Here is a 23447-nt window from a genome sequence, read left to right as displayed (position 1 = left end):
ACAATTAGTTCAAGACAGACATATCATTCAAGTTTGCTGGAAGCGTCAGTTAATAACGCGTCTTCTCTGGTCCTCATGTCAGAGAAGTCCTGGTGGAAGAGGAACCGTAACCTCCTCCACACCAGCAGGAATTACCTTACTTTAGTCAGGTTTGTTGTTGTGCTCAGACAAGCCTGCAAATCTTCCTTCAGAGAAATTTGTTTCAAAGTTTTCCTCAGTGTACATGGTAGGAGATGACTCCCAAGAAAATTCCTTTCCTCCTGCTACGTGGTGCGTGTCACCGAGTAAACAGGCAAGGGCTTTGTGCCGCATTTATCCCGTCTCCCTGACATGTGGCAACCAACATGCTGGCCCTTGAAAGGAAGCTCTTAGTTATGATGTTCACTTGTGATTATATCTGGTAACAGCTGTACTTCTCAGTGGAAAATAGTCATGTCTTCTGAGCTTTAATACTCACTAAAACCAGGCACAGGTGCTTAACTGCTAAATTTTTTAATAAATGCATTGTCTTTCCCTCCCTAATTTGTTGGAAAACAACTGAATGATCTAGGAAGAGTTCTGGTCACTGTGGGGTTCTCTTTACTCCCTGATGTAGGGAGTTGTGGAGGGTACCAAATACCAAGTTTGGCAGCATTTCATTTAATTCCTCCCACTTTGGGCTGTCACTTATATCTCATGTGGTGGTTTAGCCTGGATCACCACACAGTTTCTCACTCACCCTCCCCCTACCCAGCGGGACGGGGGAGAGAAATTGGGAAGAAAGGAGAACCTTGTGGGTTGAGATAAAGACAGTTTACTAAAAATACTAAAAACTACAAAACCAACAGAATATAAGGATATTAATATATACAAAATATACAAAAAGAACAATGTATGATTTCTCACCACCCGATGTCCGAATGACCGACGCAGCCTGTCCTGAGCAGCGATCACGGAAACAACACCGAGCAGCAAGCAAAGAGGGGAGAGCAAGCTAGCAAGGTAGAGGGAACGATGCCAGCAAGCAAGAGAGAGGCAGAAGCCTCGCGTGTACCTTTCCTCTCTACGCTCCATCAGTTTTTCTCTTCTCAGGTGCTCGTAGCTCTCAAGTCCTCTGTCTTCCATTGAATTCTTCTTCTCATCTCCCAGTTTCTGGTTCGGTGTATTTCACTGCTCTGTCCTTTTTTTTTTTTTTTTTTTTTCCTTCTTTTCCTCCATTCTCTCTTATTCCTCAGTTGCTCCATTTTTTCCAGGGGCTGGCCCACACCAGCAGCCCCTTTATGGAGCCGTGCAGCCTGGGACCCTGCCCAATGCTCTTCAGCCCTTACTCCTCTCAGACTTTGGCCCTGGCTGCTGAAATCTGAACTCCCTCTGTCTTGGCCTGCAACAAGCTCAGTTTTCCATTATTGCCAATTATTCATCCAGTTTGTATCCCAGTATTACTTCTGGGATAACTCCCCCCTTGTACAGTGAGTTAAGATTGCATGCACAGTAATTAAACACACATCATAATGTGTAGTTCCAACAGATTTCTATTGAAGCCTTTGAATCTCAACAATTTTATGTAATAACTTATATCATCAAGTATAAGAAAGGTAGTGCGAAATGCTTAGTAAATTATATTCTAAAATAAATGCGTGTTAATAATTTCAGAGGAACAGAGCATCTGACCATTTCAGCCATGAAGCTAGTCCATTCCCATCACATTCCGCAGCAGATTTTCTGAGATGAGGACAGTGTTTTTTGCTGGATGCCTAGAGGTTTTATGATCGTGCTCACTTTCTAAGTGGAACATTTGCTTGAAATGCAGGTGTGTCAGATGTGTAAAAGACTGATACATTGGAAACAGCAAATGAGAAGGATTTTTATTGTGTTGTATAATGAAAGTACGTCAAAATTCACCAAACTGTGGAAGCAAAGCACTCCTACTAATATTCCTGCTTAGAATTAAAACATTAAACTTAGGATTTGAATGGGTTGAGGAGTTAATGACAGCCACTCTCCCCAGCTCCTCATTTCTGTGACCGAACTTTAAAAGCTTGCTTATATAGGTCACTTCAGAGGTTTGTTTATGCATGGCTTTCTCTGAGAGATGGAGAGAGCAGTATCAAGCGCTCAGTGTTAGGTTTCTGTCCTATGTAGGATGTAGTTATTGAACTACAGTACTCTGACAGCGGTTTTTAAAAATAAAGTTACAGATTTTTAACTGTGTGGATCAGATTTTGAAAATCAGAAGTAAATTATTTCCCATGTGATTTTTTTTTTTTCTTCCTCAGATTCGTTACATTTCACAGACTCAAGGTTTGCCAGGAGAGCAGTTGTTAAGCATGGGAACGAAAACTGCAAGATTTTTCTGTAGAGAAACGGACGCACCGTATTCTAGTTGGAGATTAAAGGTAAACAGCATAATATAGTAGAAAACAGCATATTATTTTGTGAGCAGAGAAGCCAGACAAGCTAAGATTCACTATGATATTGTTAGTTCCCGTCCGCATCTCCTGTAATTTTTATCAGTCCCCCTCCGTATCCCTTCCATTTTTCCCATTCCCCAAAACCAGCGCTCCGAGCTCATGGCTGCATTCCCTCTCTGCTGGCTGGCCCAGAGCTGTCAGGCTGTGTGGTGGCTGGGCGGCCAGTGCACGGGTGCCAGGTGGAGAGAGAGCATTGAATTCAAATTAAGCCGCCTTGTATCTCCAGAGGTACTAAATGAGGTACTTCTTTCTCCTGCTCAGTCACTGCGTTTCATTTCACTTTAAGGAATTTGTCTCTGATGCCCGAGCTGCTCTGTCAAAATTTGTTCAAAACTGGCTTCAGGACCAGAAGTTCCTAGGAGTAAGGAGATTAAGAAACAATATGACTGTGTACAGCTCATTTCCTTCAGATCTTCTGCTAAAAGAGTTTTTGTTGGCTGAAAGCTGCAGTACAATGAAAGCAGATGAAATTTAAAAAATGCACTTTTGTGATCTGCACACCTTCTTTCTCTCTAAGCAACATTATTGTGCACTGGCCATAAGCAGAGCTTTAACTTCCGATGCAAATATTTAATTTTTTAAAATTGTACTACTTCATGGTGCCGCTTCACCGAATTTACGGAGGACTCAGAGAGTCAGGAAACAGTTACAGTTGACATAAAACTTCTGCAGTAACAAACAGCTGAGGAGCTCAAAGCACAAATTGCGTAACTCTCCGCAGTAACTTGGTAAATCCCCTGCGCGAGTTGGGCCGAGCGGCTGGGGTCAGTGCTGCCCTGCTGTAATGCTGCCGGGTCGGGTTATGTAAGGATTCTCTGATTACACTGTCCTGATTATTCCAGTTTTCTGGTTTTTCGGGCAGTGGATCATTAGGTGACAGTTTACATCCATCTTCTCTGTATCCGAGAACCTAAATGAGTCCGTAATTTGAACAGCCCTCCCCGTTTTCAGAAGCTGTTACCCTGCAGAGGTCAGACTGAGTGCTGTTTTGGGGGAACAAAGGAGTTTTGGTATGAACCGTTGATTATTACCTGCAGTTTTTGTCAAAAGTTAATTTTGGAAACTTTTCTGTAATCCATGAGTTATTTTTTTTTTCCTTGCAGTCCTACTTTACCTCCTGCAACACCAGCCCACTGTTGCTGCCTGTGTTGGAGGAGGAAAATTGTAGCAGAAAATGGTATTCCAGCTCATAAATCACTGATGGGTGATTGCATTCGTTCTCTAGAATTTAATTGTTTGTTTCGTACTTGAATACTTAAAATACACCAACTGTTGTGTATGTGCAGGAATAAGAGTATAAAAATAACAGAAGAAAAGAGAAAGCAAGGAGAAATTGAAGACTCTGCCTGTTTTTTGTTTTATTTTTTTACAGTGATACAGTGTTGCTGCTGTTCGGAGTTCAAGGTCTTGAGTTTGAGGAAAGGGGTAAAATACAAGGGATTGAAAATCTGTGATATATAAAAATATAAGCACACAGGAGAGTTTCATTAAACAGCTTTTCGCTAGTCTTCCAGTACTTCCTGTGTGCTTTACAAACCATCTGTTGTAATCCAGTACTGTGAGCAGTCAGATGTGAAATTTAGTAAGTTTTGTATTTCGATTTAAAAAATTAAAGTAGTCAGCAAAGCAGCATAACAATATACCATTGAAATATTAATTACTTTTTTAAAAATATTTTTTTAGGTCAATAAATATGTAAAGTCACTTTGTAGTTATAAGTGACTTTTATTGTCAACTTCTAAACTCAACTTTCCTTTTCTTTTTTGAGACATTGGAAGAGCATGAGGCAGAGACGGGTATGAAGTCTAAAGAGGCCAGAAAGTATATTTTCAACAGTTTGGATGATATAGTGCATGTGAGTATTAAAGCATTCTTTCTTTGCGAAAGGCATGTGTGGGAATGAATGGTGATTTTAAAACTTTTTGCTAGTAAACACCTTTTAGAATATTATTGATTGTGTATCGGTCACATCCATTCTTCTCTGCATATGTTGCTCTGGGGAAAATGTCTAGCTGTGTCAGCCCTTTGGGCTTTTTGTAAAGATCTTCCTTTGTTATTTCTTGTGTTAAACAATGGTACTTGTCCTTATGGTGGGGGAACCCTTTAATTTTATCTATAACTTATGCTTTCTCTTCTACCTTATCTGCCATTCTGCATAAAAAAAGAATGCATGTGAATCCTGCTATCTTAGCTATATTATTTCTGGTATAATTTTGCTGTCTTAAATACATAATTCTCAGTATAATTTTTTTTTTTCCTTTTTGAAAAAAAAAAAGTTTCTGCACTTTTCTTTAGCTTTATAACTCTCTAATCAAGAACAAAAGGAAATTTTTCATTCTCTTCCATGTCCTGAAAAGAAAATAAAGTATTTTTTCAAGGTTGACATTAATACATGTTTGAAATTGTTTTTTGAATATTACTTCTGTAGTTTAAGTTAGACTATATAAAGATCTTTATCCCAAGCCTTACTTTTAAAATTCCAAGTCCCAGACTGGAATAAAGCCTCCAGGGGTTTTTGGCTGGGGAGGGTGCAAGGTGAGTAGTGTTTGTGCAGAGTAAAGTCATCGGTTCCAAGCCAACCATACGTGGATAAGCTAGCAAACTCACTGTGCCCCACGTGGCAGAATCATTGCATATTAGTACTTTATAGGAGAAAGCAATAACAGAAAATCAATACGCGTGTCTTCTGTCTGATGGTTTTGTTCAATGCCAGGTGAACATGGTGATGGATTTGGAAGGAAGTGACCTATTGGCAGAGAAGGCAGATAGGAGGGAATTCGTCAGTCTATTGAAGAAAATGCTGCTGATCGACGCTGATTTGAGAATCACTCCAGCTGAGACCCTGAACCATTCTTTTGTTACCATGAAGCACCTCCTTGATTTTCCTCATAGCAACCAGTATGTAACACGTAAAAATTATTTTTTAAAAATCTCTATTGTAGTGATCCATATGTATAATAGTGTTGTTTCATCTGCTATCAGAGAGAAAATATGTCATTGGTTTTGTAACATCCTAGAGAATTCTTTTAAGTGCTTGCAATACTAGATGCATCTACTTGGTCAAGCGAACTGTTTGAATAACTTGTTTTTTGTTCTGGAAGTAACGTTTAGAGCAATGGATTTTTAAGTTATCATTTGTAAGCCTGGCTGATAAAATTCCAACACTGCAGAAACTTGGGCTTGATTTTTAGAAGTATAAAGAGCCTTAGTTCTTGTCAGTCATTGAGAGCTAAGGTAGACATTTCCTCTTGAGGTGACAGTCTCAGATACGTTCTTTTATGCATTAGTTAATATGGAATATATTGGAAGTTTTCTTGCAGTTCTGGAATTGTGTATTTCAGTGTCGGGTTCCTAAAGTGCAAGCATTTCAGTGAAATAAAGAGCTTTCCATCTATTTAGCGTACTATCTTTCCTGCAAGCACGCAGTTGTTAGAAAACAATGTTAGATGCAAGGAGCAGGAAATGGCAGTATTTTTCTTGATTTTAAAATATACATTACAAAGGCTTGACATGAACATAGAATAGCAGTATTTCTTTTTTCTACTTCTCTATATGATGCCATTCTGTGAAACTGGGAATTGTAGGCTTTGAAATATTTTTTTTTCCTTGTTCTGTGGAATTGTTTATACATTTATCAACATGAAATTCTGATTAAAGCAACTTATTTTCTGGTTTTGATAGAGTGAAATCCTGTTTTCATATCATGGACGTTTGCAAATGCAGATCAAATCTGTATGACATAAGTAATCGCAATAAAACATCACTTATGAGACCAGTTGCTTCAGGCAGCGCAACTAATCTGACTGCGAGCTTCACCAAGATTGGTCCAGTAAGAAGTCAGGTAAAAACTTTTTTTTTTTTTTAAATTCAGTTAATGCAGTTTCTCAAATTAATTTCATAATTGAAAAAAAGTACATCTGGTAAGTGACAAAATCTTCTGTCTTTTACTCTCGCTTTTTCCTACTGTTTTCTTAAACAAACAAACCGTTTAGAATTTAGCGTGTTGCAAACTGCAGTTACAAACTGGGATTGCCGTAGCAGAGCAGTGCTGTATTGTAGTGCCCTCCGGTGGCCAAACGGGACTGCTGACTGTGACATGTATTTCAAATTTTAATTTTTATAAGTTTAGTTGTTTGTTATATAAGCTAGTGGGACAAGCGCATGAGGGATTTAGATTCAGAGTTATAATGTTGCCTGTGTTGAATCTGTTCCCGTAGGCATTAACTACATCTGCCCATTCAGTTTTGCACCAAGGGATACCACTGCAGGCAGGAACTGCTCAGTTTGGGTGCAGTGATGTTTTTCAACAGGCATTGATTATATGTCCTCCGGCTATTCAAGGTATGTTTAACTGTAATTGTTATGGTTCCTGAAATGAGGGTTACTGTCTGTCTGTTAGCAGTATTTGAGTTTTCCATCATATCTACTTAAGCTATATATTTAAAATAACTTAATTTATGTCATTAAAAAATTAGCATGTGAGTCAGATCCAGATTCATCATGCCTTTCTGAAAGAAATAGCAAATGATCATGTGCAGAAAGTGATTTAAGCAATCCAGAGCCCATCTTCATACCGCACACACACATGCATATGTATGTATCTTGGATAAAACAGAGGGACACAGTGTGGAAGCTGAAGCAAGAAAGGAGGGTATTCTGAAATAAAATTTGAGAGGAAATAAGAAAAATGAGGAGAATGTAAGTGTTGTAGTGGATTTTTTGGTGGTGCATTTTTGTCTTTTTTTTTGATGGTGTTGTGTGTTGAGGTTTTTTTGTTTGTTTGGATTTTTTTTTCTGTGTTTTGTTTGTTTGTTTGTTTTGGTTTTTTTTCCCCAGCTATACCTCTAGGGTATCGTAAGGATAGGGATAAGAAAATATAACCATTCTTGTGATAAATCTGTCTGGATAATAAAGTTGGGTTTTTTTAATTGAACTTCCAAGTGAATGTTTAAGAAAACATTTGGAAACCCAGGGCTTCATTTAAAGATGCAGCTGCCCTATGTAAGCACTGTCACATTTACTGTCCTGTGGTTGTAATGCTAGATAGAACTGCCTCAGCTTTCTGATGGCTGCAAAACACATATCTAAATCTTTGAGAACGTTGCTTGTATGGTGCTGTAAGGAGGGAACTCCTGAGTTGGCTCAACTGTCCTGTATTACAAAGGATAAGATTGTTTTAAGCTTACAGTTTTGTATTTATCAAAAGAAATAATTTGCTGAGGGTCCAGTTATCAGAAACATTTGGAAGACTACGAGGTGGGAATGCTAGCACAGAAGAATTTCCGCAGCGTAGAAAACACCAAATAAGGATATGCATCTCTAGAAGGACACACTGTAATGCAGTTGAACTCTATTTCTCTAAACAAATGCATTTGCATCATGCAAATGTAGGTCCTGGTTTTTGAAGGAGTCTTTAAAACTTCACTTAGATCTCAAAACATATGAAACAAAACTTGTTTTTTTCTGTTTATAATGGGCTGATCAGAGAGGAGCTGATGAAAACCAGCCTTCCTTATCCTTTTAAGCATCATTTATGGAGAGGAAAGGTAGCTTTTATTGTTTGCTTATTAAGTTAGCGTGATTATAGTCTTCATCTCCAAAGATGCAATTTATCTGTCTTGGTGATGTGCAGTTTTATGTTGAGATCAGATCTGGAAATTATGGGCTTTATAGGAAGCTGGTTTATTTTTTTTAAATTACTTTCAGACTCCCCTTAGATCTCTCCCTGCAGTTTGAAGTTAGAGAAATCACACTAGATTCACTCTGAAAAAAACCACTTTTAACCTAAACTTAGAGCCCAGGAAGTCTTTATCTCTTTAGATAAGACTTTATCAGTAATGTTATTCATGGCTGCTGCATCTATCTTGGGCCCCAGAAGCTCATGAAAGCTCTGAGTATTCACCCTGCAGAGTGTCAGAGGCTGTGTGAGCTAAATGCATAGCTTTGTAGAGATTTCCTTCGGAGCACTTAGTATGGATAAGTAATTTCTTACTTAAGTTGTATATATGCTTTACACAATGACATATTCCATAACTGAAAAGCCTTACTGTTTTGATTATGCCCAGATGAACAAAGTGATTATAGAAGAGGAAACAGTACAGGCACATACTTTATCTGTGATCTGTAACTGTATTCTTACTATGATGATAATTTTCCAATTTTAAGTTCTGCTACAGCTTGAATGAAGGCAATGTATTGTTTTCATCACATAGCTGACAAGTTGAGTTGCTGGCATGAAAGGAAAGGGATATTAATGGTACCTGGCAGTGCTTCAAGGCTTCCCTGCTTGGCTAGTCTGTTGAATATCTGAAGTCCTAAAGAACGCTACTTCTGGCAGAGTTAAGATGTTGCTGTTCTAGATGGCTGTGTGGAAAATATTAGTCAACAGCATTTCAAAATTAAGAGCTTTGGAGTGCATGGCTATAACTTTGTATTGCGTTACAACATGAGAGAATTACTTCAGATAAAGATTTACTTTCATCCTTTCTTGTAAAGATTTTTAAACACACCCCCCACCCGCTTTTAATCTTTAGTTTAGTAGTTCTTTAGTAGTTACCTTTGAAAATTCATTGCTTAGTCTTTGACTAAAGCACAAAATGCAAAGGGCAGTTAGAAGATGAAATTAGTATATTTGCCTAGCCAGTATTTTCTTCTAGCATAGCTGTTCTGTTGCAGTATCTGTTGCAAAATTCCTCTTTCATTTTAGTTTAACATTTTTATCTTAAAAATTATTGTTAGTAGTAAACATTGCAGCATTGCTATATGTCTGTTAGTTTCCTGTGACATCCTGTTGTCACAGGAGCATGAGATGCATCTTTTTCCTATGGTGCTGTCGTAGTTCAGCCCTGATCAGGACCAGACTACGCAGTCTCTCTCTCACTCCCCCCACCCTCCGAGAGAACAGGGAGAGAAAATATAAGAAAAACGGCTCGAGGTTTGAGATAAGGACAGGGAGAAATCCTTAAAGTTACCATCACGGGCAAAACAGACTCGACTTGGGGAAAACTATTCATTTATTACTACAAACAGCAAGATAATGAGACGGAGAACAAGATAACCTCCATCCACCCCTCCCTCTTCCCAAGCTTAACATTATCTCTACTACCTTCCCCCCGCCCCCCGAGCGGCACAGGGGGGGAAGAGGGAATGGGGGTTGCAGTCAGTTCATCATACGTTGTTTTACGCCGCTGCTTCATGGTCGGGGGAAGAACTCCTCACATTCCTCCCCTGCTCCATCGTGGGGTCCCTCCCACGGGCCACAGTCCTTCGTGGAACTGCTCCGGCGTGGGTCATCTCTTCCACGGGTGCAGTCCCTCCAGAACAGCTGTCCCAGCGGGCCCTCCATGGGCCACAGCTGCCTTCAGGCATCCACCTCCCCCAGTACGGGGTCCTTCACGGGCTCCAAGTGGATCTCTGCCCCTCCGTGGACCTCCATGGGCTGCAGGGGGACAACCTGCTCCACCATGGTTGTCACCACAGGCTGCAGGGGAATCTTGGCCAGGAGCTGCATTACTCCTCCCCCTCACTCTGAACTGACCTTGGTGTCTGCAGCCGTTCCTCACAACAGGCTGGTAGGTGTCTCTCAGGATCTTTTTTACATCTTATTCACTTCTCATCTCCTCTCCACTTCTTGCAGCCGGGCCGGGCCAAGTCGGGCCCAGTCGGCCGCCTGGCGGGAGGCCAGAGGGTGAGGCCTGCAAGGCCCATGAGGCCTGCGCCTCCCCCTCTGCACCTCTGCCCCCGCTCAGCTTCTTCACATCTTCTCTCCTCTCTCTCTTTTTTTCTGTTTTCCCATTCTTAAATACGTTATCGCAGAGGCTTTATCACGGGACATTCTGCTACCAATCGGCTCGGCCTTGGCCAGCAGCGGGTCTGCCCTAGGCCCGGCCGAGTCCACTGAACAAAGGGGAGCAACTTCTAGCAGTTTCCTACAGAAGCTACCACCTTAGGCCCCCCCTCACTAACAAAACCACGACAGGTGCTCTTGTGGTAATATTCCGACGGTGCTATGTTTTGCATTGTTTTGATGAAGGGAGGAATAGGATTATGGATTCTACTGCAAGTATTTGATGGCATACCCAGAAAGTTTTACATTGTTTCCCACAAAAGAGCTGGTAACAAATAGGGGCATTATACATGTGGCATTGCCAGCTGTGAGAGCTAAGAGGAATGGATTTCAGCTAGCAGGAAATATAGAGCATGAGAAGTGCAGGAGTCAGCGGTGAGAAGCTTTGAAATTCTTTTCTGCTTACTTTTGTCTGCTTCCTTTCAAATATTTTTTCACGTAACTTGTGATAAAGAGTAAAATGCTTAGCTCTGCAGAACTTTCTGCCAAAGTCATTCCGCTTTCCAGCAGTCTGTTTCCAAATAGTGGCTATTGGCAGTTCTTTCTGGAAAACACAGCATCAAATATTTGTGCAGATACATAATGGCACAAAAATCTTTTAGGTGTTGATTTATTTGACTTGAAAATTTAAATTATGAAATTAGATCATAAACACATCAAGAAAAAGATAATGAAGTTTTAGAAAATTATCCTTTATGTTTGCATTTTGCTCAGAAAATATATGAAGACTGATGTTTTGCTTAAAGCTTGGGTATGTGTTTTTCTCCCTGATAGGAATTCCTACAAACCATAGTAAACCCACCAGTTTCTCCCTGAGGGTGGATAATGCAGTTCCGTTGGTGACCCAAGCCCATGCAATTCAGCCACTGCAGATTCGAGCAGGAATCCTTTCTCAGGTTGGCTTACTTTAAAGTAAAGTCTCATTTGATTTATTATTAGTTAGTAAATGTTTTTGCACTGTAGAGTTCTATTGCAGTCCCCTTCTGTGCTGAACTACGAGCAGCTGGTGTAAATTCAGTCATTCCCTGCCATGAAATCTTCTCTACTTCCCAACAGACATGGTCGAATCAGTCCCAGCAAATTCTGGTTCCTGCATGGCAGCAAGTAGGGCCAGTGGCAGCTCCTGCTACATCTCTGGCCTCTGATCCTGTGGCTGGCCCACAGAGGCTTGGAGACTGGGGGTAAGTCCGCATATTTTTGTGCAATACTGTAATGGCTTTGGTGTAACAACATCTGTGGATGCTGATGCAAATGACTTGCAATTTAAAACTTCCTTTAATTTTCCTCAGGAAGATGATTACCCAGGGCACCCATTACAATTCAGTGATACCGCAGCCTCTTTTAACACATCAGATAACCTTGTCTGCCCCTCAGCCAATTAGTGTGGGCATTGCACACGTTGTCTGGCCTCAGCCTGCAGCTACCAAAAGGAACAGACTGTGTCAGAACAGGTTGGTAGACTATTCCTAACATTCGGTGATCGTGTATCTATGATTGCTGTTCACTAAGCAGGGGCATAGCCTGTAAAAGTGACATGTTCGTTAGCAGCAATTGTGCTTAAATGATCTTCTGGGAAAATTTGTCCTTTCTGCCCTAAGTTTTCAGTGTTATTTTGGTAATACAGACTAGACGGAAAAATACTTGAAATGGTAACAGGTTTTAGTTCCTGTAGATTAGCATGTGCCTATCAAGATAGCAAAGTTGTCTTTCTAGGCTTTGGGAAGGTAAAAGAATAGACTGAGGTAGCTCTAATGAGATGAGCTAATGTGCAGGAGGATGTATCAGATTTAGACAACTAAAAATAAAGAGATAACTATATAACAGGCTTGCAGTATGCCTTACAATCGTCTTAAGAGTAGTCTGTCTTCCACTGGTAGCCAAAAATACTTTAGCTGCTTGCTGAAGAAAATATGCCCCACTGCCATACAAAGTATTTGTCAAGGTGTGGGGCGCTCAATCAAGTGGAAAGGATGGGTTACAAAGGGCAATTTTAGAAGTCTTGTCTTAAATGACGATTTCATGCAGAGGCTACCAGCTTTTGTTTTCAGGAAGAATCTTTGCAGGAAATCTGGCCACGTTTTGTTTGCTTGTTTTTTGCCCAACTAAGATTTTAGTTTCTTTTTTCCTTTACAAGAAAAAAGGATTTCCAATGTATTGTATTCAGTTTCAGTCTTAGATATTATTTTGTTTGGATGCAGCAATGTAGCTTCTTATTAGAATGTTTCTGGATTTTTTAAATTAGTGTCTGAAATCATATTTGACAAATATTTATGACTATTTGCTGCTTTATGTTTTTCTTTTTGTTAGTTTAGAAAATTGGTGTTTTAGCCAACTTTTCTTTCTTTGTTTTGTTGAAACTAGTACAGTTTCAGGTCTGTTGGCAGGGATTCACTAAATGTCAAATTATGTGTTTTCTTCACAGGAGCAATGCGTTACAAAATACCAATATCCAAAATACAGCCTTTATATCTCCAAAGATACTTAACCTGAAGGCTGTAAAGAGAATGAGTTGTATAGCAGCACAGGACAATCATAACTCCGAAGGACAGGAAAGTAACTGTTGTGAAGCATCGGTTGGGCTGGACCCTGATTCATCTCTTTCCACCAAGCAGCGCCAGGCTATCTTCATTGCTGGTTCCCCCAGCCCAGCAGTCAGCGTGATCACCATCAGCAGTGACACAGATGAAGATGACATAGGACGAACACATTCACTGCGAGAGTAAGAATCAATGTTTGCTTTTATTAAGGTGTTACTTAAATTATAGCTGTCTCAGCATAGCTACTCTATTTAATGAATCTGAGTTAGAAAAAGACAAGCAATGCACTTCTAACCAAATTTGATTTCATGAAGAAGTTAACTCTGTAGCAGTATATTATTTGAAAAAGAAAAATACTTTCAAGAGTTTACCTCATTAATCTGTGTACTTTAGGCATTTGCAACAGGCAGCAAATAATTTATTATTCTTTTCTAACAGATTCGGTCAAAACAGAATACTTCTAGGTTCAGCATACTTTTTTTTTTGCTTAGTACCATCATACCCTATTTATTTGTTGAAGATCTGTCCTCTGGCTTTGTGTGATCAATGTTATTGTTCTAGCAGTAGCACCCAGTAGACAACATTACATACGTATGGGCAAAAGATTATTCTCTAACAGTAGGAAAAGGTGTGCGTTTGGGTTTATAAGCAGATGCTGACCGTGGTCCCCCAAAGGAGTTTTCTTTCACAAAGCTATCAAGAAGCATTTTAAATGAGGGTTTAAAAGTTTAATGTTTGTTTGACTTTACTTTTACTTGTAAAGATTCTGAACTGAAGGAACTTGTATTTTAAATCTAAACTTTGTCAAATGTTTCAAGGCTCTGAACTGTTGTAAAATCTTTTGCCTACTTGTGTTAGTATTGATTCAATAAAAAATGTATTCATTTAGTAGGTTTCAAAAAATGCATGTTTAGTCTAGACTTTCCAGAAGAACTCTGAAAAGGTTTAAAAATCTGTTTTGGATGTAAAGTAAACAAGGAATTGGATATTAATTGATGTTTAAGAGACCTTTTCTAATATTTGACCCCTTTTTATTCCATAATTACCCCTAAGTCAGTGGCATACAGAAAGAATGAGTGAGAGATGGTATTTTTGCTCACTTTCTTTTTCTATGGTAGGTGTAAAGGTAGCCTTGACTGTGAAGCCTGCCAGAATACCCTGAACATCGACCGCGTGTGTTCTCTCAGCAGTCCTGATAGCACTCTGAGTACCAGCTCCTCGGGACAGTCCAGTCCCTCTCCTTGCAAGAGATCCAACAGGTAAAAAGCTGTGCCGCTTTCAGAAAGATCTCGGTATACAGCAGACTCGGTTTATAATAAAAATGCAAAAGTTTTGTGATGTTACCATCTGGTGAGGTTAAATAATGTATTTAAAAATTAATTTATCAGCCTCCAGTTGCACAGCATGGACTGTTCTTTTATCGTTCCTAACAGATCTGTCTTGCTACATTGGAAGTTTTCAGAATACTGAGTGGTGTTTACACAGAAAAAATAAACGTGTTGTCCTGTAGAACAAAAATCTTCTAAGGTTGCAAAATTAAGTAAGCCAAAGAAGGATGTGACAGATTTGAAGTTACCAGAACATCTTTAATTTTTGTACCTTCTTGTTCTCCGATTGTGCATCTTGTACTGTAATCTTTAGTGACATTGATGCCTTTTTTTCTTCTACCAAATGTAAGCTTCACTTATGTGAACACTGTTCATATGAGCAGCTTTTAAATATTTTCATCTTCACTGCTTGATGTCTACTTTAGCATTTATTTTTGCACATCATTCAAAATTCACTATTAGGAAAACATTAATCATAACTCTGGAAATTAATGGTATTTTTGCTACAGTACCTGAGAGAGAGCTTGACACTAAAGCATCTGTGTGGTCCTGGTAAGATGTGGACCTGTGACACAGTCAGAAGTTCCCACTGACTTGAGGTATTCTGCCTGGGGCTTTTCCTCTTGTTTTGGTCCCTGCTCTTCAGGTGCTAATAAATTTGAAACTTTGGTTGTGACTATGAGTACTTGCACATCTACAAATCAGATTTCTAGATATGAGTTTGGGAACCAGGAAACATTTGGGATATATAGTTGCTAGTATTGGTGAGAAGTTTGATTTAATATGATTTACTCAGTATCCTATAGAAATTCTGTGACCTAGGGATACAATTCATTTTTTTTCCCAAGCAACCTGTGGCTGCCGTAAGCATGACCATTTCTTTAAATTTTATTCTACAGTTCACTTCCTGTTTTCTGTAGAATAGCTTGATATAGAAAGGAGTGATTCAAACTCAGAGCAGTCTCATTGTGCAAAATGAATAAGATTGGAGTCTTAATGGAAAAAAAAAAAGTTTATTTAAGTAATTAAAGATTCTGTCACAGCATTGACAAGGAAATGGAAATGCTAGTCTGTACAGGCAGTTTTATTTGTTTTAAATTTTGGACAACCTGACTTAATGATACTTTTAATGGATAATTTATTCTTATAATATTTATGAATATATATTCATATAATTATTTTAATTATTCTGTTTATATAAACACAACCCTTGTATTTTGTAAGGCCTGAAATCTTTGGTGAACAAATCTCTGCAGTATTGGACACTGAGTAGGCTGAAAGGTACAGTGGGTTGTTATTCTCTGTACTGTCCAGGGCTGGGAAGGCACATTCTAAGGCGGTGGCATTGTGTATTGTCTGGTGAGTGCTAGGACTAGGGAAAGGTTTTGTTTGCCCAAGATGCAGCCTTGTGTTACACTTAATCCAGTCACACAGGTTTTTGGGTGGATTAGTTTTTTATTGGGTTACTAAACTGATCCAACTCATTTGGATCCAACTATTGCTAGATCCAACAATAAAAGTGTAGTAATGGAGCCTGTGGATAGAGTTTTCATTTTTTTTAGGATGACTTGCTGTACAAGATAATCCCAGATAAATTTCTGCCATTTTGGGGACGTTGGAGATGTTAATATAAAAAGTTCCCAGAGTTACACAGATGGACTAAACCAGGTATATTTCCCTGGTCCTATTTTCAAGCATTTGTCATTCCTGACTGTAAAACAGGAGAATAACTAGAAACACTAGGTTGTTTTGGTTTTTTTTTTTTTTTATCATAGAATGGTTAGGGTTGGAAGGAACCTTCAAAGGTCATCCAGTCCAACCCCCTGCAAGGAGCAGGGACATCTCCAACCAAATCAGGTTGCTCAGAGTCTCATCCAACCTGGCCTTGAATGTTTCCAGGGTTGGGGCATCAACCACCTCTCTGGGCAACCTGTTCCAGTGTTTCACCACCCTCATTGTAAAAAATTTTTTCCTAATATCCAATCTAAATCGACCCCCCTCTATTTTAAAACCATTACCCCTCGTCCTATCACACCAGGCCCTACTGAACAGCCTCTCCCCATCTTTCTTGTAGGCCCCCTTTAGGTACTGGAAGGCTGCTATCAGGTCTCCCTGGAGCCTCCTCTTCTCCAGGCTGAACAGCCCCAACTCTCTCAGCCTGTCCTCACAGGAAATTTCCATTCGAATGTTAAATTTTAGTAAAGATTTAGGTAACAAGACATGTCTTATGCTGGTAGGTGTCAGGTGCTCTTCCTGGTTAATTGTCAGTCCTGCTTATGGTATTCTTTAATAGCAAAACATTCAACGTTTCAGACAAGTTTTTTATAAAGACATACTTGATGTTACAGTGTTTTCTTTGAATTGCAAGGAACTGCAGGTTCCAGGTTGTTTACTACTTGCTACCTAAAAGATATCTGTTTCTGATTCCACTGATTGAACTGTGGTCTCACTTCTGGCAGCTGAATTTTATGTGGTAATATAATAAAATGCGTCTATATTATGAAAAGATATTTGTTTCAATGCAATACTTTTATTTTTTCATAGTATGTCAGATGACGAACAGGAAAGTGGATGTGATACAGTGGATGGTTCCCCAACTTCAGACTCTTCAGGACATGACAGCCCATTTGGGGAAAATGGCTTTGTAGCTAATACCAATAAAAATAAGGAAGCAAGAGCATCAGTTAATCCTGAAACCAAATCAGCTGTTTGCACAGTAGTGGTACCACCAATGAGGCTTGAAAACCGGTTACATCTTACTGAGCAGATGGTGAATACAGGTAAGTTAGTTCAGGTGTTGTTTTCTTTCTATACCAGTAGATAAGAATGGAAATTTGAATATTTAGTCAATAGCCATACATACGAGGATTTTGACCTACTCATATATCTGCTAATCTGTAATGAACACTTCTAAATTGTGTTGGATTTTTACTTTAATTAGTGTATTATTTTGTCGTTTCTCCCTGTACACTGAAGCAAATGAAACTTTGTCTAGCTTCTGTTAGAAGGGAATAGTGACAACAAAAACATAACATTGTTCATTTGTATCTTGGAAGATGCTACGTGCCAGCCCCTGAAAAAGGGTCGGTCTGTCCTGGGAAGAATAAACCAGTCTTCTGTTGTAGGAAACCGTCAGCAAAAACTGACATCAGCATTCCATCAGCAACACATAAACTTCAGTCAGGTATGTGGACTTACTCACATCTAAGAAGTATTTTTTCTGTCTTGAGGTTCCAAAGATGCTGAATGCTCACAATTTCAATTGCTGCCAATGGCAGCTGCAGGTTTTCAACAGTTTGATTACAGAAATGTTCAAATCTTGAAACTGGATTTCAACTTACTGGGCAAGTCATAAGTAGCTTTCACTTTTGGTCATTTTCTTAAAGCGGCTGGCTTTATTTTAAAAAATGATGGAAAAGCCACACTGGGAAAATTATCAATGCCTACACAAAATCAAAGCACGAGACAAAATGAAAACTATGTTAGCATATTTTTTTTTCCTGCATCCTATAATGCTCATAGTCTGCAGTTAAAAACTGCAGCTGTATTTCAGTCTTGTTCTGGTAGTAGCATGCATGAGAATGCTTGTAGTCTGAGTCTCCAGAGATGAGGCAGAGCTTAGGAAACCCAGCTGTTTCTTGCCTTTGTGCCAGGTAGTGAAGCTGGGTGGGGAAGAGGTTAAGATTGTAGTTCAGTCCAGTGTTGGAAAATACCCAAAGTTAATTTAGAAGCTACTTTTATCTTTACCTAACAACAAAATAAATGTGTCTGCGTTGGCTGAGAACTGAAGTTGACACATGACATCAAGTTTAAGCCCCTTTCAATTAATTAATTTTGGGCTGTAGCTGCACTGAGCTTTTGGTTAGGTGTCTGGAGGTACATTTAATATAAGAGCAGTACCTGTTTGTTTAAGTCTTGCAAAGTAACTGTGAATATTCAATTTTAAGTTAAATACTAAATGCAAACGTGCTATATGTAGATAAGAGGATTTAGCAGTAATGACTTGTATAGTTTAGATTGAAAGAAACATTTGGGTGGCTGACACAATCTCCCCTTCTGCATGATTATGCAGAAGGATTGGTTTAATTAATTCTAAGCAAACCTTAATATGCTCAGCATAGTATTAAATTTTAATCTCTTCAATGACTGCAGCTCCTCAGCCTCTTGGCAGAAAATCTAGAATGTTATTTTCATTATAAAAATTTATGCTGATCCTTCCTTCTTTGGTGGATGCCCTGTGTAGTTTGAAGTCTGCATCATTTAATGGGAGTAATTGATTTTTAGTATTTCTCTTTATAACTGTTAATGATTGCCGCATCTTCCTGTGATCATAGCCCTAGACTTCTCTTTGCCTAGTTGTCTCAGATATTCTCAATCCGTTTATTATTTTTTCTGCTCTCCTCTAAAATTTCTCTCCTATTTGTCCTCTTTGTGCCTCATTATGGTGCCCAAACTGAACGCAGCACTTCCAATTGATGCCAAGCCAGTGCTGAGTAGAGTGGAATAAGCACCTTGCTCATGTGATACATGGTATTTCTGTTAAAACAGCCCAGCATGGCATTTAATCCTTTTTTTTTTTTTTTTTTGCAAAAGCATTAAAATAACTTGTGTTCTGTTTACCATCTCTTATTGTCAGATTTCCTGTCTGTGCTACTATCTAAATACCTAATATTTTCTTTTGTTTAAGCATTTGATTATTCCTGTCTTTATATTTCTCTTGATTTTAAGTTGACTAGTTTTAGTGCATTATTCCATTTTTCAAACTCTGTTCGTACTTAGAAATATTAAGACCTGCCCGTTTCTGTGTGTGGACAGGTGCAGCACTTTGGATCTGGGCCGCAGGAATGGAACGGAAACTATGCTCATTGGAGGCAGCAGGCTTACATCCCAGCCAGCGTTGCCGGTCACGCTTTCTCCCTTCCGCAAGGAAGTCCAAATCACACTACCGTGCACGCACATCTCTCTGGAAGTTCCCACCTTGGAGGACAGCCTGCTATTCTTCCCTACCCGTCGTCGGCACCCCTTAGTACTGCTGCACCTGTTGCCCACCTCCTTGCCTCGCCATGTACCTCAAGACCCTTGTTACAACATCCGACGTACAATATATCTCATCCCAGTGGTATAGTACACCAAGTTCCAGTTGGCATAAATCCCCGCCTCTTACCTTCCCCAACCATTCATCAGACTCAATACAAACCAATTTTCCCACCACATTCGTACATTGCAGCATCACCTGCTTACACAGGATTTCCACTGAGTCCAACAAAACTCAGCCAGTATCCGTTTATGTGAGAACTCAAACACAGTATATTGAGGAAGCTCAATGATACAGAAGTTTGGTTTAAGAAGAAACATGGTATTTATTAAATATTAGCCATGGCACAACAGGAAAATTATTTTTTTGAATCATGTAGACTTGGGTGCAATTTAAACAACTCTGAGCTTTAAAAAACTCACTTTTAATGTGTTTTGCACATTTGGTATAACTTGTCTTTGGTCATGTTATCTTCTTATATAGTAACTTTAGACAGGTGACTTACGGGAGCAGAAGTCTGGTTTTGCTCCTGCTATTTTTTATAAAATTGCCTTCTAACTAGTGCAAGACACGTCTACATTTGGGAAGCCATTCAGTGTACAGAACTAGAGCAACAGATGCACATACGTCAGCAGTACAGTGTAGAAGTAACTTGTTTGTATTGCGTATCTTGGTGTTTAAATGTTGAGTCACTTATCTAAAGGTTGAGCTGTTGTTCTTCACATTGCATGTGTCTTTTGCATGGGCAAAAAAAAAAAGCCTAAACATTGCTCTTAAATGTTGTTGTCCTAATAATCTCAGCTGCATTGTAAACTGTTTCCACACATAGTGCCTTAAATATTTGAGGTTGTTAATGTTATTACTTATATATAAATGTTGAGGACTGCAGCACTTAAAAATTCAGATCTGCTGATTTTTTGATAGCGTAATGCTCATTTTGGGTTTTGTGTGGTATGATTTTAGTATTGGGTGTGTTTTCCTTATCGAGAAGGCAGCATGTTTTGCTGTAGCTGAATTTTGCTGTCTTTTTTTTCCCCCAGAATGATCTAGCTTCAAGACAAGACTTTAGTAGTGCTTAAGGAAGGTTGATTCAGTAGCTATTGAGTAGTGACACACACAACACAGTATTTCATACTGGTAAATGGAACTGCAATACAACCTAAGTAGTTTATTTTAAAAGTGTTTGTCTAATTGGATATAATAAAATGTTTCGAGGTGCGGTAGGCATGACTGACTAGCTAATGAAAGAGAAAGCCAAGTGCTCATTGATCCATCATGTGGTTTCATCTTAGCTTGAGCAAACCATGCAGTATTTAATAACTAGTAGCAGAATATTTACTATTGAAGCTTGAAAAGATGTGAGTTCTTTGTGTGCAATCTTTCATTTATGCATGGGAGAGATTTTAGTCTTTTTACATTATAGTATTTGTTTTAGCCTGTTGCGGGTGTTTGCTTATTTAATACATTCCGTCAGGGACGTAAATTACATGCTTTTTGCATTATTTTTTTCCTTAGGAAGTGTGTCTTTTTTCGTTTTTCGTTTTGTTCAAATGAAGTTGCTTTTGCAGCACCAAAGACTTAATCATCCATTTCCTATAAAAGGTAGCTACTTTTCCATAGACCTCAAGTATGCTGTAGTGTAGAGATGGGATTTACGGAAGGTATTAAGCTGAGGCTGTGTTTTAGCTTATGGGCAAGTAATAAATTGTATCATTTATCTTGAATGTATCATAGATAAGCTGCTATATAATGATTGCCACTTCAGATAGCTGTGAAATTAGGTGATTAACTAGTTCTTTCTTAGCCTTCTAATTTCTGTACAAGTCTAATTACGTGAAATAGAAGCCGGGTTTGGGGTTTGGTTTTGTTTTGTTTTTGTTTGTTTTTTTTTTTTTAATTTTGTTTTCATGTTTGAAGTGTCGTAACTACTATACTGTAAATGATGGAAGATGATTGCATATGTTTTTTTGGGGTGTGTTATTTGCATCAGTATTTTATCTCCATTAACTTTGAGCTCATCACTGCATATAAAGTGGATGTATTGATGTAACTTAATTTTTTTATGTTTTCATATTGGCATTGTGTAGACACTTAAGAAGCTGCATCTTGCAGGCTTGACTTAACTTTTTTTAAAAACAAAATCTGGAATACAATCCTTGCAATGTTGACTGGAATAAGAGTGCAAAGCATTTGAGTTTAACTCTGTCAATAAGCTAATAACTGGTAATCTTTTTCTTTACTCCACTAACACAAGCAGTGTTTTATTTAATGAATGTCTGAATGAAATAAATGTGCCTACATTTGATTTATTTTTAAAGTAATAACTAAAATACAACAGTATTAGATCATAAAATTAATAAAAATACCAGCAGTACATTTTTAATCACACTGAAAATTAAGAAATCTAACTTTTCCCAAAAGTTTCAGTGTTTTTAGTAATCAACTCTATGCATTTTGTACAAGTGTGTGTATATAAAGTATACATTAGAAACTAGGAGCATCCTGATGAATTTGAAATCGTATCAACACATATATAAAGCCTAAATATAGGGAGTCAAGAAAATGCTCAAATTGGATATCCACCTTACCACTTCAAACTTGCGCGATATGGTCCAGCCGATAGCTTTCTGTTCACTCCCTTGTGTTGGGAAGCGACGTTTTTTTGGTGCTTACTCCATTGCAGGCAATGGACACACCAAGAATCACCGATGCAAATGGAGTAAATGAATTTTGTATTGTGATAACAAAAAAAAATACTGCATTTTTTTTCTGGGGCCATGGGGATCTTCATTGGTCTAATGTATTTACTGTACTTTCTTTTTACTGTGCTTAAGGTTTTAAGCTAACGTGCTTGTTAAATCGACACAGTTATCTGTATATCACAACAGTATCCTATCGTATGCGGGAAGAAGTTGCTGTAAATGCGCCCCAAATTAGATCTGCTGCTCTTTCTATGTGTTGTAATTCTAGAAATGTCTGCATTTCAAAGAAAGAAATATTTGGGATCCTGCCACAGCTCAAATTCGATATAGCGGGTGACTTTTCCCCCCATCCTGCAATACACTCTGAGAGAACGGACTCTTGCCACCGCAAGTGTCCGAGGCCCGTCTGCAGAAAAAAAAGCTTTCAGGGCTTGGGCCTTTTCTGTGAAAAAAAGTCATCCTCTGAGGAGCATTTATACACGTAACCGTTTTAATGCCTTTTTTAAATAAAACACTGCATGACTACAGAATTGCATATCTGCATATTACTTTAATTTGCAAGATTTTATATGAATTTCTTGTGTTCAGTTTTTAACTTTACTTCAGGGTGTTTTATTGGTCAAATATGCTACTGTATTAACTTTTTTGGTTTTAATTTTTAAATTTTCTGTTTTTACTGCTAATTAACTTGGTTTGTGTTAAGTAAAAGTTAAATCACACTGCAAGCTGTAGGAAGACTTGTTCTAGAAATACCCAGTGATAGAGACTTGATTAATAAGTTTGAACTGTTACTGTTTAACGATTTGTAGACTTGTGGCTTTTTTTTTTTTTGCTTTGGATTTCTATGCTACACTAGTTTGCCATGTAGCAATTGCACTGTGCAATATTACAATATGAGGACTGGGAAAATTTTTTATGGATGTAATGTCTCTTACAGTTTGCGATAGTATTTCTTTCTAGTTCTCAGTGATTTAAATGTGACCAAGCCTTCTGTACTTTGTCACAAAAAGCGGGTTTTCCAGGTGACTATTTTGGTGAGTGTCAAAATAAGAATTTATGGTGTATTACTGTCGAGATTCACTTTGAATTAAAATATATATTGCAGCAGATGACTTTTGGTGGCTTTCATTTTTTTACTTGTTACATCAAGGCTGGATTAAGGTAAAGGCAATGAAAATTCATGGGAAGGGCTCTAAAATGTTGATATAATCATGTGACTAACCTGCTCTTCTTTCTGAAATTTTAAACTTTATGAACTTTCAAGGTTTGCTTTTAGGATGATCTTAAAAATCTGCATTTAGTCTGGCCAGACCTTGAAGGTTCTTTGTTCTGCATGTCCCACTTTTGCAACCTGAAGGAAAGGTTATCTGGCCCAGATACCAGCAGATACATCAGTGCTGCTGAAGTTGGTACCAAGCCTGTGGCAACTGCTGCTTGGCCAGCAGCAAGGTGCTCCCGCTGCCGCAGATGGCCCCACGCGGTCAGTGCCTCCAGATGGCCAGCCTGGGTATGGACCAGCAGTCCGTGGAAGGGGCGTTTGCTGGTGCTG

At 38.7% G+C, this 23447-nt stretch overlaps 1 protein-coding gene across 2 annotated transcripts in view; it reads left to right on the top strand.

The window, feature by feature from the left end:
* HIPK3 (homeodomain interacting protein kinase 3) overlaps positions 1-23007 on the top strand; it is a 76668-nt gene extending 53661 nt beyond the window's left edge. For both annotated transcript variants that reach the window (XM_086748238.1, XM_086748239.1), the window contains exons 4-16: positions 2256-2375; positions 4219-4305; positions 5164-5348; positions 6132-6291; positions 6668-6791; positions 11071-11192; positions 11353-11477; positions 11586-11747; positions 12719-13015; positions 13952-14092; positions 16706-16941; positions 17218-17345; positions 18977-23007. In XM_086748238.1, coding sequence (XP_086604364.1) covers positions 2256-2375; positions 4219-4305; positions 5164-5348; positions 6132-6291; positions 6668-6791; positions 11071-11192; positions 11353-11477; positions 11586-11747; positions 12719-13015; positions 13952-14092; positions 16706-16941; positions 17218-17345; positions 18977-19453 — 2364 coding nt within the window. In that variant the 3' untranslated portion in view covers positions 19454-23007. The remainder of the gene's footprint in view (positions 1-2255; positions 2376-4218; positions 4306-5163; positions 5349-6131; positions 6292-6667; positions 6792-11070; positions 11193-11352; positions 11478-11585; positions 11748-12718; positions 13016-13951; positions 14093-16705; positions 16942-17217; positions 17346-18976) is intronic.
* The last annotated feature ends 440 nt before the right edge of the window (positions 23008-23447 follow it).

Source organism: Chlamydotis macqueenii, chromosome 5 (genome assembly GCF_036417535.1).
Source record: "Chlamydotis macqueenii isolate bChlMac1 chromosome 5, bChlMac1.mat, whole genome shotgun sequence".
NCBI lineage: Eukaryota > Metazoa > Chordata > Aves > Otidiformes > Otididae > Chlamydotis > Chlamydotis macqueenii.
This window is presented reverse-complemented; position numbering and strand designations above follow the sequence as displayed.